We start from the raw sequence: 14,967 nt of genomic DNA on the forward strand, positions 1-14,967 counted from the left end.
ATTTTATACATTTATGTACCTAATAAACAACTTCAAAATGCATGAAGCAAAAACTAATAGAACTGAAATGACAAATTCACAACTATAGCCAGAGATTTCAAAAACCCTCTCTCAATAATTGACAGAACATGTAGACAGAAAATCAGTAAAGGATGTGAAAGCCTTCAACAATACTATCAGCCACCTTGACGAGACCGACATATAAAGAACACTCTACCCAATGACAGCAAAATACATGTTCTTTTCAAACACACACTGAATATTTACCAAGATGGACCATATTATGGGCCATAAAACAAGTCTCAATGGGTTTAAAAGGATTCAAGTCAGGCAAAATATGTTCTGTGACTAGATGGAATTAAATTATAAAAATCTCTGGAAAAATCCTCAAATATTAGGAAACTAACACACTTCTAAATAAACCATGGATCAAAGAAGAAAAAGGGAAATTAGAAAGTATTTTGAACACAATGAAAATGAAAACACAACATATAAATATTGGTGAAGGTGGCGGCAGAGAGGCACAGAAGGGAGGGATGACAAAGGGACATGCATTACCTGGATTGTGATGGTTTCACAAGAGTATGCATATCAAAATTGATCAAATTGTACCCTTAATTTAAATATGTGCAGCTTATTTTAAGTCAATTATACCTCAATAATGCTGTTTTTAAAACTGCACTTGAAAGTAGACTTTAAATGTAATTTATAATGTTAATACCAGCAAAAATGTAAAGCCTACTCCTATTTCCCAACTTTAACCTGTTAGACTTTAAAGAAAAAAATACTTTATAACACTTTGCAAAATTCTATAATTATTCTTCGTTTCCTATAAATATATTTTTCAAAGCACTAAACATGACTGGGAGATAACTGTAAGTAGTAAAAAGACAATTAATTTGAACCATCTTCAATCGCTATCTTCATCCTTACTCAAATGAGGTTACAGCCATCTAATGAAAATTCCTATTACGGCCCTTGCCTCTACTTCAAAACAGCTCTATACTTCTAATATCTTTTCATTTTTTTGCTCCTGTCCAGTGTTTCAAAGAAAAGTCTTTGGCTCCTTTCCAATAATAAATCTTCCCATTCTCTCCCGCATTCTCCAAAACCCTATACCACCATTACTCCTCCCTCATAACTTCACTATCTCCTACCAACTGACATTTTTTCTTCTGCTACTAACAACATACCCAAATCTTTTCTACAGGAAAAAAATTAAATTTACTATATTTCTTCTTAAAGTTACCATCCTATCTAATTCAGCATTTCTTTACAGCTAAAACTTTATAAATAGATAATGACAATTCACCAGGATTTGGCTTTTCATCCAGTTTAATGGTTAGCAGGGGTTGGAAAACTTTTTCTGTAAAGGGCTAGATAGTAAATATTTTAGACTTTTCAGAACATACAATCTGTTGCAACTATTCAGCTCTGTATAAAGTAGCCAAACATAAACAAATAAGAGTAGTTGTTTCCGATAAAACTTTATTTACAGAAACAGGCAGCAGGCCAGATTTGGCCCACTGGTAGTAGTTTGTGCACCCCTGGTTAAAAGGATGGGTTCCAAAGCCAGTCTGCCTAGGTTAAATCCTAAATCTGCCTCTTAACGAGGTTAAGTAACTTAACTGCTCTGTTCTTCAGTTTCCTCATTTATAAAATGGGGATAATAATATGTATTTTGAGAAACACTGTGAAGATTTAATGAACTTAGAACAGAGCTTGTTACACAGAAAATGCTCAATGAATGTTAGTTATTTTCACTCAATACCACTGAACAACACTGTCAACAATAACCTCCAACTGTTTTAGTCAAACTTGGAAGTCTTTTTCCTTCTAAGTTTTCATCCTACTTCACTATTCTGCAACTCAGAACAACTCTACCACTTCATACATATGCAACCTTGGACAAATCACTCTATGTCCCAGCTTTCTTATCTGCAAAATGGGAGTTGAGATGATAATAATTTGCTGTGAAGATTAATGGGTAATCCATGTAAAGAGCTTAACAGCATCTGGCATACAGTAAGTACATCCTCAATGTATTATGTCAGCTATTATTAATACAAATATTAACCATTTCCTTCTATCTTGAAGCATTTTGCTTAGAAGCAATACATTATAGCAACTAGAAAATGCAAGGCTTCAGAGTTTCAAACCTGAGTTTAAATCTGACCCTTACCACTTCCTGTGTTACTCTGGATACATCACCTAACTTCAATTTCCCCATATGTAAAATGGCGTGTTACTGAAAGGAACAACTGAGAAACAAATGTAAAACACCTAGGGTACAGTGCTTGGTATTTAGTAAACATGAGCACCCCCATATTCTACATCTGATTTGTGCTTCATACAGTTGTTTCCACTCAGCCAGCAGTTCTCATCTGGCCTTCTTCTCTATACATTACCCCCAGAGAATCTCATCCACTTTCAATACCTTTAAGGGAATGAATCCTTAAACTACCTGTCTAGTTTCACCCTCTGAGCTCCAGACCCATATTTCCGATGGTCTGTTTGATACATTCCTCCCCCTATTTCCCAATCTTTACCCACCAGCACTGCAATCTCAACATGTACCAAACTGAACTCTCATCTCTTCCTATCTACTCTGCCCCTCAAGCCTACTCTCTTCCGTACATTCCTTAGCTCATTAGTTGTGCTTCCAAAATGCCTCTAACTTTTTTTTCTTTCTTTCCATTCCCATTGACACTGACTTAGTTCAAAGGCCATATTTTACTTCTAGTTTGGACTACTTAACAACCTGCTAAGTGGCCTCTCTCTCTCCACTCTCTCCCCTCTACTAGCTGACTTTCGAATCAAATCAAGATTTTGCTTAAAGTTTAAATAATTGTTTCCCTTGGGTTCCCTATTAAAATAGTCACAACAATGAGCACTAAGACACATTTAGTATCTCTTTAAGAAAACACATGAATAGCTTTCATACATATAACCTATTAGAAACAGCAACTTTCAAACAGTTTTACCACAACCTTCGGTAAGAAATACGTATTACATCATGACCAACTATACCATACACACATAATAGTTATTAGTTACATAACACCTACAAAGTTTCTGAAACATCCTTAAGTCTTATACAATGAGTGTTAACACTCCGATTTTTCTTTTCTATTCTCTTTCATATTTTAAAACGCTGGTTACAATTCACTAACTCGATGTCATAAATCAAAGGCCAAAGTTTGAAAACCACCGAATTAAAAGATATAATGGAAGAAAATTTTCACCATTTGCACAGGGAAAATTCCTTAGGGAGAAAAACAAAACAAAAGCTACAAGATTTATAAACTGAAAACTTCACATTGCTTCTGAGAAACAAAAAAAGACAACCTGAAGAACTTAAATGCATACTATATTCTCAGACAGAAATGATAAGTATATAAATTCTCCTTAATTTTATTTATAAATTTAATTATAAATTAACTATAATTTATACATTCATAAACTTAACTATAAATTAATTTATAAATTTACATATTTAACTCAAATCACCCTCAAAATACCAATAGGTATTTTTTGGAACTAGACAAGCCAATTCAAAAATCTTGATGGAAAAATAAAATCCTGAACAAAAACAGTAATAGAAAGAGAAGTTACCCCAACCAGACATTAAAACATACTCTAAAACCACAATGAAGACAGTATGGTACTGGCACATAACTAAACAAATCAAGAGGACAGAATAAGGTCCAGAAATAAATATATGTGACAAGTTAGTGTGTTTATGATAAAGATGGCATCTCAAACCAATGGGGAAAATATGAATTATTCAATAAATTAGCTAGAAACATAGATACTCTAGAATGTATCAAAGATTTAAATTTAATAAATAACACCATGAAAACATTAGAAGAAAAAATAGTGGAGAACGCTACTATAATCTCCAAGCAGGGAAGTCCTTCCCTAATACTCAAAAAGCATACAAAAGGCACATAAAAGATCGAGATAGAAATGCAAAATAAAACAAAATACCATAAGCAAATCAAAAGATAAAAAAACAAACTAAAGAAAATCTGTAACTTATATCAAAGATTAAGGGCTAATTTCACTTATATGAAGTTTCTATAAATCAATACTAAAAAAAGACCAACTATCAAGGAAAAAAAAATGAATAGTCAAGTCACATAAAAGAATGTGCAAATGACTGCAACATATTAAAAGATACTCAACTGTACTCAAAATGAGGCAAATGCAAATCAAATCTATACTGAGATACCAGTTTTTACTATCAGATTGGGTAACAAAGTTTGGTAACCAGCTTTGTTGGCAAAGGGGTAGGAAATCAGCTTCTTCAGCATGGCTATCAGAAGGACAGAACCTCTACAGAGGGCGTTTAGCAATATACAAAATATAAATGCACATGCGCTCTGTGCCAGTAACTACCCACCTAGGAATATACAGGGCTATCCATTGAAGCATTGTTTGTAACAAAAAAAACCTGGAAACAATCCAAACATCTATTAGTAGTGAACTGGTTAAATTAATTATAGTAATCAATATAATGGATTATCATGCAGCTTTGAAAAAACAAAACAAATAACAACAAAAGAAGAAGACTTTTTATATACAGATAACTCAGAACAATGAGCAAGGAGCAGAATGCTACCCTTTGTGTAAAGAAGAGAACATACTGTGTTTGCTTCTATATGTGTATAATGTCTCTGGAAAGATACACAAAAAACCAGTAATAGTTGTTGTTATCTAGGGAAAGGAATGGTGGCTAAGGTCTGAGGTAGAAAGACACTTCACTGTTTGAATACTCTTTTATACCGTTTGCACTATGAATCACGTGAACGAATTGCCTATTAAAAAATTAAGTTTCAAAACAGAAAGAAAACATGAGGCATCTACAATTTTGGATGCATAATTAAAGCTTATTTTCCTTTTTTGTTTCCAATTTTTAAATATAGGGCAAAATACAAATCATGAAAAACCTTAAAAATGGTCCTTTTAAATTATATTACAAATAAGATTTACCAGAGTACTTCTAAATGATGAAAACACAAATACTAAGTACACAATAAATTACTGAGTGCTACGATGCCTTCATCTACTTCACAAATAAGCTGTATCTCTCTTACCATACTGCAAATATTTTGTCAGACTGAACTTCCTACTTGGAAACAAGAGGAGACACAGGAAATACAAATCACTATTAGAATGAATGGGGAAAAGCTAAGGATTCTTCTTTTAAAGTTATTAAAAGGTAAATTCCACATTTAAAATAAAAAATAAGAGATGTTAAAAGATTCCAATTTTATTCCAATGTGCTTATTCTTATTATGCATAGGAAGTGGATAGATTTCATGCATTCAAACCTGCAGCAGCACAAATAAGATACCTCCCTGATCTAAAGTTATTACTCTGTATATGTTATTTTTTAATGGTTTGGTATATTTGCAAAATGCATCTGACAGTTGCAAGATCTCCAAAGCAAGTCAGGTTACCACTGTTTTTTAAATGTAATTAGGAGGTTAAGACAAAATGATCACATTCCTGACAGCTTTCTGGTCATAAGATACAATAGTTTTTAAGTTTTCCTCTTTAATATAGAAGTAAAAATGTACCTTTGTAAGTTTTTTGAAAACATGAAAGTAGACAGCGTATGCAAAACATTTAGATTGCCACAAGATAGACATTCAAAAATGGTTTCTACCTCCCCCTTGCCTTTCCAGGGTTTGAAAACAAAATTACCATTCAATGAAAGAATTAAATAAGCTCCAATTTGACATCAATTTTCCAGGTTACTGAATATTTTTCATTTGGGGTATCAATGATATTTTCACATGGCCTCAACAATAAGATGGGGGGGGGTTATTTTAAAACTTAAACTTACACCAAAGAAAACACAATTTTTAAAGTTTTCTAGCATCATGGAGCCCTACTGCAACAGAGTAAGTTCCCCAACAACGAAGTAATTTTTAAAATTTCATCCAACAAAAAAGTAAAATCGTAACAATAATTCCAAGGGTAAAGACAGTCTTAGAGGGAAATAATACTCAAAAGATTGCTTTACCTCAAAGAAAAAAAGATCTATAAGGCAGCTGAGAGGCCACTTTCTTCAAGTCTGTTTCTGGAATGTGGACATCAACAGACACACTCCTTCCCCAGGACATCCTGACTGCACACAATAGCTACTGACAACAATTGAATGAACTGTGGTCGCTATTTCCAAGCATGGAAATTTTACTATCTACAGACACAAATTTCCCTAACTTAAGTTAAATTGCACTTATAAACAATCTATTTTAAAACAAATTTGGTTACTAAGCATTTTTAAGAGTCACAACAGAAGCTATCCATTTTGAAGCCATCTACATTTTTTTCAGTGCTTAAAATACAGAAAAAAGAGAAACATGGAAACATGATTAATCTATATAAAAATAGGGAAGGCAGTTCTTAAGTATATGGACTATATTTTATTGACAAGGTTTTTATTTTCTCTTCCTGCCTCATCCCCTTGACACTTGCCCTTTGCCCTCTCTACATATGAGTATGTTCATCAATCACATCCTGTTCTTCACATCCAGAATTCTCATACAAGCACCCTTTATCACAGTGCCAATCCCCACTCTAACCCGGTTAATGCCCACCTGACCTTTGAGACTCAGGACAGGTAATCCCTCTCCCCAAAGAAGCCTTTCGTTTCCTTACTCAACCCATGGTGACTCACTTTTGTTAAACATTTTAATTCATATTACCTAACAGATTGACATTTAACTCTGACAATCACTTCCTAGAATATGACACTTTTAAAATTCCATAACACCTTTCTCCAATCATCTCCCTACTTCTTTAGTGTTTCTCAGTTTCCTCTATCTTCTCTCTGTCCCTGGGATCTCACACTCAGTCCTCTACTTAGTCGGCACACTCTGAGTTGGTGTCATCCTCTTCCATCGCCACCCATAGACCAACAACACTCAAGTCCACGTCCTCAACTCCAAACTTCAACTTAATCCCTAACATTCAACCTGTCCTATGTTTCTTCAACAGCCATCCCCTCTTCTGTGACAAGCACATTCCACCTCTACCACACCCCAGCTTCTGCCTTAAATCAGACTATTAACCCTCATCTAGCCCATTATTTCTAACAATCTCCTAACTGAGCTCCCTGGTTCCAGTCACATTCTTCTCAATCTTTATATAATCTTCACCCTCAATTTTTATATAATGCAGCCTAGGATAACAGATTCTAACAATTTTTGGTGGCAAATCATTTCATCAAAGGATAATGTCCCAATTCTTATTTCTTTTAGCACATGTAATATACACACACACACATATATATATATACACACATACATACACATATATGATAAACTTATTTTCCAATTTTAGTTTCATTTTTCCACATTTGAAAATAAGGTCCCAATTAAGTCTTCTTTTTCTCCATTTGTTTCCCTCCTTTAAGTGGAATCACTACAAATGGCCATTTTCCAGCACCAACTGTCCTCAGATAACAAAGACTTTTTGTACCCTAATAACCTACTTCAAAAGAGCATACATTCTTTCAAAAAACTCAAAAATTGTAAACCTCAGTTGTTTAGTTCATTTCAGTTAGCATTTTTAGAGTGTTTCCTGCCAAATAAAGTTTTAATTTTTAAAAGAAAGAGTTTTAGGTGTGACTTAGTGGGGATATTTAAATACCAAAGTGTATATAACTCCTACTGATACACATCATATAGATGCCAAGAGAGATGGTTCTATAATCATTATAAACGAAAATGTATCACCTGGATCCTTTTTGCCCATGCCAACCCACTGTTAATATTATCTTTCTTACCTTTCACTTTTGCAGCAAGCATTTCTGCAGCATTTTGAAGATCAACAGAATTGAGGTTCTGATGTTTATTCATTACAGACTTTAAAACACGAAGAAGTTCGTCCAGACGTATATGAATGACTTCTTTAAAACAGTCTTAAGAAAAAAAAATTTTTTTTTAGTTTGTTAAATCAACCATTTTGAAGCACATTTCAGGTAGAAGCAGTAGCTCCACAACTTTTGCCTACTGTACGTTCACTTTTATTTTCACTACTGCAATTATATGTAATTTATTTAGCCTTCAAAAATCCATAATCATTTTAATTCATTAAAGATTTCAAAGTCACTCACAGTCATGGTCAACTTAGCACTACCTTTTTCAGTTTTCTCAGTCTAAATGTGCTCTCCAGATTTCCCTTGAGGCAACTTTACAAGTTTTTCCTGTCCTACAGTTTTTACTATAATATACTTTTTAATATATATATGGTAACAGAGTTAAAGCCCTATAATGCCTGATATATTAACTAATATTAAATAGCACTTACATGTTAAGTTTCTACATAAGAATTGACTCTTTGCATTAAGTTATCAGATATTAGAAATGAGCAACTCACAGGCATATATATAAGGACCACCACCTGACCTGCACATCTTCAAAACTGTGATATAATTTACATACAATAAAATGCATAGATCTTTATATGGTTCAATGAAATTGTGTACTTTTTAGAAAAACTGAACTAATTGCCAATGACGAAAAATTGGGGGATCATTATAAAAGCTCCAGATTTATGCCTACTCTTGAAAAATCAAAATCTGGTTATACCAGGCCCACATCCTCCTTGGCCACAAGCAGCTGAAACAGACCAGTACTGCTCTCTTAGGTGTGCTTCTTTCCCAGTCGCTACCTGCCTAGCCCTAGTCTGCTCTACCCATTTACAGCAGCCCCGGTCAGAGGGACACAGACAACGTTTTATAACCCCTGGAAATAAGGTGACCATATAATTTATCTTCCAAACCAAAATACTCTAGCAAGAGAAAAGGTGCGTACTACTCATAATCATGCCAGCAAACAGGCATATCCCTGGATCACCATCCCAGGCAAACCAGAAAGTATAGTCACCCTAACCTGTAAAACTCCTGAAGTAGGGACTTTCCCAATGGTCCAGTGGTAAAGAATCCGCCTCCCAACGCAGGGGACATGAGTTCAACTCCTGGTCAGAGAACTAAGATACCCACATGCCGCAGGGCAACTAAGCCCACACACCACAACTACTGAGCCCGTGCGCCACAACTACTGAGCCTGCGTGCCACAACTAGAGAGAAGCCCACACGCTGCAACGAAGAGCCCGCACGCCACAATGAAGAGCCCACGTGCCGCAACAAAGACCCGACACAGCCAAAAATAAACAAATAAATAAAATAATTTTTTTAAAAACCCTGAAGTAATCCTCAAAAGTTTGAAAAGACAACCACCTGAAATATAATACTCTGATGTAATGTTCATTTCTATAACCTTACACATAGCACTAGTGTTTAACAATGGCACATTTATTAAGTGCTTCCTATGTACTAGGCACTGTTAAAAGCACTTAAAACCTATTATCTCATTTAATTTTCACATCAATTCTATTAAGTAGATGATTTTTTAAATCTCCATCATACAGATGAGAAAACTGAGGCAAACCTAAGTTTACCAAGTCAGAATTTGAACCCAGAGAGTATAATTCTAGAAGCTAAGCTCTTAATACTGTCTCCCTATTGAAACAGCTTAAAAATCAAAAACATTTTTTAAAAGTGTTTTATAATTATGCAATTTTTTTCCAGAAATGTTAAAAGATAATCACTAGAAAGAAAAACTGTCTATAGGATAAAAAACAAAAACAAGTAATTCTACTATCATCTATCAAATATTCCATTCATTAACAAGAAAGAGAAATAAGTAGTATAAGAGGAACAGGCAAGGTGAGTGCAAGGTGGGGAGCTGGGTATATTAGGGCAAAGAGTATCCCAGGAAGGGGTAAAGAAAGAATAGTTCAGGTAGTGATGGAAGGAGAGAGAACAGAGTGCCTTCAGGAAAAAATCCAACTCATTCATCCAAAAATTTTAATAACAGAAAAAGAAACACAGGCGATTAGGTGCTGGCTTAAGCAGCTTTGGAAATGACTGGAGTCTATAAGATTAAAGGCAAAGGAAATGCACATAAGCACTGTACTCTAGTTGATAAAGTGTTTTCAATGAAGATTCAGGTTAAAAATGTTGATATTGCTATACATGTATTCTGGAAGTGAACAACTAGGTAACTGGATGGTGGATGGTGGGAGCCAGGAATCTCACTGTTGGAACGGAAATTTACAAATAAGCAGGGAGAGGAGGCTATAATGATCCATGTGGTGATAGATTAGAGTTGGATACTTCCGTAAGAATTCATATTTAGCTTAATATAGATATAGGTGGCTAGAAATATTTATAGATGTGTGTATATACACAGGTTAGTACACATACATATATTTCTTTTCTTCATCAGGTGAGAGGGCCTAAAAGAAATGATGCCCCAGTAGCAACAAACACACCTAGCACCCTGATCTTGGCTTCTAATACCATTCTCCAATAAAAGGAACCAGGGCTCCTTAGAGAAACGGCTCGTTCTAGGACTGTGTCAGGAAATACACGAGATGAGTTAGGAGCATCTTGTAATGCCAGAAAGTAAGAGCTTAAAAAAAAAAAAACCCTCACATTGAAGAGGGTATGCCAAGGGTGCACAGGAACCAACTGAAAGACCTCCCAATGGCCAAAGGTGGAAAAATTTGAGCCTTAAATTAAAAAAGTAGCACTGGATTATAACTCAAAGTATAAAGTAAATATCCATGAGTCCATATTGATACAAATAAATGTCTGAATAAATTAATAAATGGAAGGAAAGAGACAACTCTCTTGTATAAAAGAATTCCAAATAATTTATATAGATATTTTGTCCTCAAGGAGGTGAAGCATGTGCACAGTGACTTCCTTCCAAAGAGTACGATATGGAAAGGGGGACGAAAAGATTAAACAAACTTGACAACTACTTCTTATGACAGGTGATCAAGGTCACCATTAACAGTGATAAATCATGTACTCTTGAAAATGACAAAAGAAATATGTCACTTTACATCTGTTAGCTTCTTCTCAGCATCCCATAACCCCAGTCTAATCATGAGAAAAACATCAGACAAATTCTAATCAAGGCGCATCCGGGACTTCCCTGGTGGCGCAGTGGTTAAGAATCCACCTGCCAATTCAGGGGACATGGGTTCAAGCCCTGGTCTGGGAAGATCTCACATGCCGTGGTCACATGCCATGGAGCAACTAAGCCCGGGCACCACAACCACTGAGCCTGTGCTCTAGAGCCCGCAAGCCACAACTACTGAGCCCACGCTCCGCAACAAGAGAAGCCACTGCAATGAGAAGCCCGAGCACCACAATGAAGAGTAGCCCCTGCTCGCCACAACTAGAGTAAAGGCCGCGCACAACAACGAAAACCCACGGCAGCCAAAAAAAAAAAAAAAAGGCGCATCCTACAGAATACCTGACCAGTACTCCTTAAAACTGTCAAGGTCATCAAAAATAAGGAAAGTTTGAGAAACTGTCATAACTAAGAAGAGCTTAAGGAGACATGACAATCAAATGTAATATGATACAATTCTGGAAGAGAAAAAGGACATTAGAAACAATTTATGGAAATCTGAATAAACTATGGGCTTTAAATAATAATAATGTATCATTATTATCAAATACTGGTTCATTAACTCTAACAGATGTACCATACTAATGTAAGATGTTAACAAATAGAAGAAACTGGGTATAGGAGTATATGGGAACTCTCTGTACTATTTTCTCAATGTTACTGCAAATCTAAAACTGTTCTAAAAATAGTCTATTTAATAAATGAAATAGAAATGGACAAAAGATTTTAGAAATTTTATGTACTGTTGGAATTTTTCCCATAAACATATATTACTTTTATAATTAAAAAATTCATTTATAATTTTTTAATTCCTAAGGAAAATGTAAGCATGTAATTTCAAGAATTATCTTAATTAAATGATCACTATCTATTCTGTCTGTTTTATCACTGTGGATATTAGTTTGGTCGGTTTACTTAGCTGAGGCAATACAGCTTAGTGGTTGGTTAAAAGCATAGTTTCTAGAAACAGGTTGCCTAAATTTGAATTCCAACTCCATGGCTGATAAACCTTGGGCAAGTTACTTAACCTCTCTGTGCCTCATCTATTAAAAAAAAGAAGATATTGGTAGCTACGTCATAGGGTTGTTGGACTAAATGAGTTAAAACACATAAAGCACTTGGAACAGTGGCTGGAACATAGTAAGCCCTCCATAAATGTTGGCAGCTATTTTTTTTTTAGTTTATACAGAAGTAGAAATAGGTTAACAACATAGGCTAGGTCTGAAATAGAATCAAGTAGCTTCGAAATGAAAGAAACTTCTGGGACAATAATATAATTTGAATACCTATAAAAAAGAATATAAATGTATTTTTTCCCAGTTTTGCATTGCAAAGTCTATCCTTTGTTTTATACATATAGTATATACATATATATATAACTAAATAAAGCTATTTTATGGTAATACTTCTGCCTACTTGTCAAAACCAAGGCTGAATCTAATGTCATAAAGAGTTGTGCTATACTCTTTCTGAAGCCTAATCTATGTTAGTCTTAAAAAAGAGAAAGGTGGGAATTCTCTGGTGGTCCAGTGGTTAGGACTCTGAGCTTTCACTGCTGGGAGCCCAAGTTCAATCCCTGGTTGGGGAGCTAAGATCCCGCACAGCGCGGCCAAAAAAAAAAAAAAGAGAGAGAGAAAGGAAAGCCAGTCATTTCTATCCCCTACTGATGTTTCACAATAAAATCTACAGATACTAACATACTTAGGAAATACTAAGTAAAAATACTTTGTCTTATTTTGAGGTCTCAGGACAAAAGAACTTGATTTTTATGTGTCAACATCATCAATATTCAAAATTAGGGTTGGATATTAAGCAAGAACTACAAAATACTAATGGTTTAAATGCCTAAATAAACCAAGTTAATAAATTCTGGTCTTCTCAGAGTCAAGGAAATTAACTATGTGGAATAAACATATTTCAAAATTATTATAGTGTTTTTGTATGTTTTAAAAACATATTATTATACATTTTTCAATGTTCCTAGTTTTAATTTCTAACACAGTAAATAGTAACAGATACAGCCCACAAAAACAAAAATTTTTCTGAATTCTCAATAATTTTTAACAGCATAACGGGTCCTGAGGATTGCTGCTATAATTTTTCTTTAAAATCACTGCAGAACATTCCAATAATTGTCAACATAAATGTTTTACCAATTTGAAATTCTTTTTTTCCTACAAGGAAGCCCTTATAAACAGATATTGAAGTTGTTTCAAAGCAAAATACTAGAAAACAATAACTGAGCTATTTAGTAAGAAATTTCAGAAGTATCTCAAATTACCCTATAAATAAGTCCAATTTTTCTGTGATTGAACACATCTCTGAAGTCTATAAATCAACAGAAATGAACAAGACAGCTAAATTCAAGCGTTAATTACAAAGATTCATAAATTCTCCTATGTATTTGAGTAGATGAGTCAACTACTAGGACATCAGTATATTCTGATAATACTTCAGCTGGGACTTTATAAAATAGCAAGCCCTTAATTACGTTTTATGAGTGGTAAAAATGTTCCAATGTTCTATTTTCTTATAGTAGAATAAAGCTACCTCAAATTATTTTTATGAAGCAAAAGCCTCATGAACTTTTTTTTTCAGAAAGTTTTAAATTTAGGCAGCTCCTTCACCAACACTAAATATCCCCACATCAACAGCAGCAGCAATGAGCAAAGCAAAAGAGAGAGTAATTGTTCTTCCCTAATACAGAAGAAAGGTAAGTGGCTGATTGGTGTGGTAGAAAACAATAGATTTAAAGCAAGAAACCTAAATTCCAATGTTTGATCTGCCACTTGCTTGAAATGACCATAAACAAAACTCTCAGTTTCTCTGACCTCAGATTCATCATCAGTAAAACAGTTGTTGTAAATATCAAATAAATTAACAGAAATGAAACTGCTTTATAGTCTTAATGTATGTAAACTATTATTACTATTAAATCTGTAAACCATTCAAACTAAATATCTTTGAAAACAGAATTGTCTCACACAGAATTACACTCAGTAACAAATTACAGTATGGTCCCACAATATTTTGGCTAATGAAAAAGAGACATTAAAGTTAAATTTCAATTTAATTTTATATGTAAAGTCTAAATTAGTAAATTACTTAGAAATAAAATCATAATTAAGAGTATATTTTACAAAAATATTTCTATACCTATCAAGTTATAGTATTTAATTTAGTCATATAATTACCAGATAATTTTTAAGTTTTATAGTGGCCATGTTATAAATGTAATAATTCAATTTATACTACAAAGGTATTATATATGCAAATATTATAATGTTCAACCAGTCTTAACACCAGTTATACAGAAGAGTAAAACTCCTGTATCCCAATGTTTGCTTGTTTATCTACCATCCCTATATGGTAATCTGAATTTTAATTTATTGTTTCATTCATTTGTGCCATTTATTTTCTGCTTCATTCAGCTTATCAAGTGAGAACAGATTAGCCAGTTCCACTTTTTGGTTCTCATGCATTAACACAATACCGCAGTGTTTATATTGCAAACACTTCATGGAAATGCTTATGTAAATAAATGAAAAAACTACGGTGTTTTCCTTGATTTTTAAAAAACTGACAATAATTTTAAAAATCAGTCTTGTTAATTCAGCTTAACCCCTCTGGGAAAGCAATGAAAACAAGAAGCAAGGAAAAAGTTTCAGAACTTATCACTAGGAAAACTCACTTTTTTTTTTCTGTAATGACTTTTGAATTTACAGGATAAAATGAAGCCTGAAGTGCAGCTTTCGTTATCCAGCCACTTGGTGATTGTAAAAATAATAATAGCTGACATTTAAAACACTTATTCTATGAGCTTTATATAAATGAATTATGAACTCATTTAATTTTCACAACTCAATAATGTAGGTACTATTATCTCCTTTTAGCAGATGTGAAACTGAGGCAGAGAATATAAGTAACTGGCTCAGGGCTATATACAAACAGTGGCCGAATG

General features: G+C 34.0%; 1 protein-coding gene across 2 annotated transcripts in view; it reads right to left on the reverse strand.

The window, feature by feature from the left end:
* ARHGAP29 (Rho GTPase activating protein 29) overlaps positions 1–14,967 on the reverse strand; it is a 76,658-nt gene that overhangs the window by 37,726 nt on the left and 23,965 nt on the right. For both annotated transcript variants that reach the window (XM_068540358.1, XM_068540357.1), the window contains exon 3: positions 7,802–7,936. In XM_068540358.1, coding sequence (XP_068396459.1) covers positions 7,802–7,936 — 135 coding nt within the window. The remainder of the gene's footprint in view (positions 1–7,801; positions 7,937–14,967) is intronic.

This window comes from Eschrichtius robustus, chromosome 3 (genome assembly GCF_028021215.1).
Source record: "Eschrichtius robustus isolate mEscRob2 chromosome 3, mEscRob2.pri, whole genome shotgun sequence".
Taxonomy (NCBI): domain Eukaryota; kingdom Metazoa; phylum Chordata; class Mammalia; order Artiodactyla; family Eschrichtiidae; genus Eschrichtius; species Eschrichtius robustus.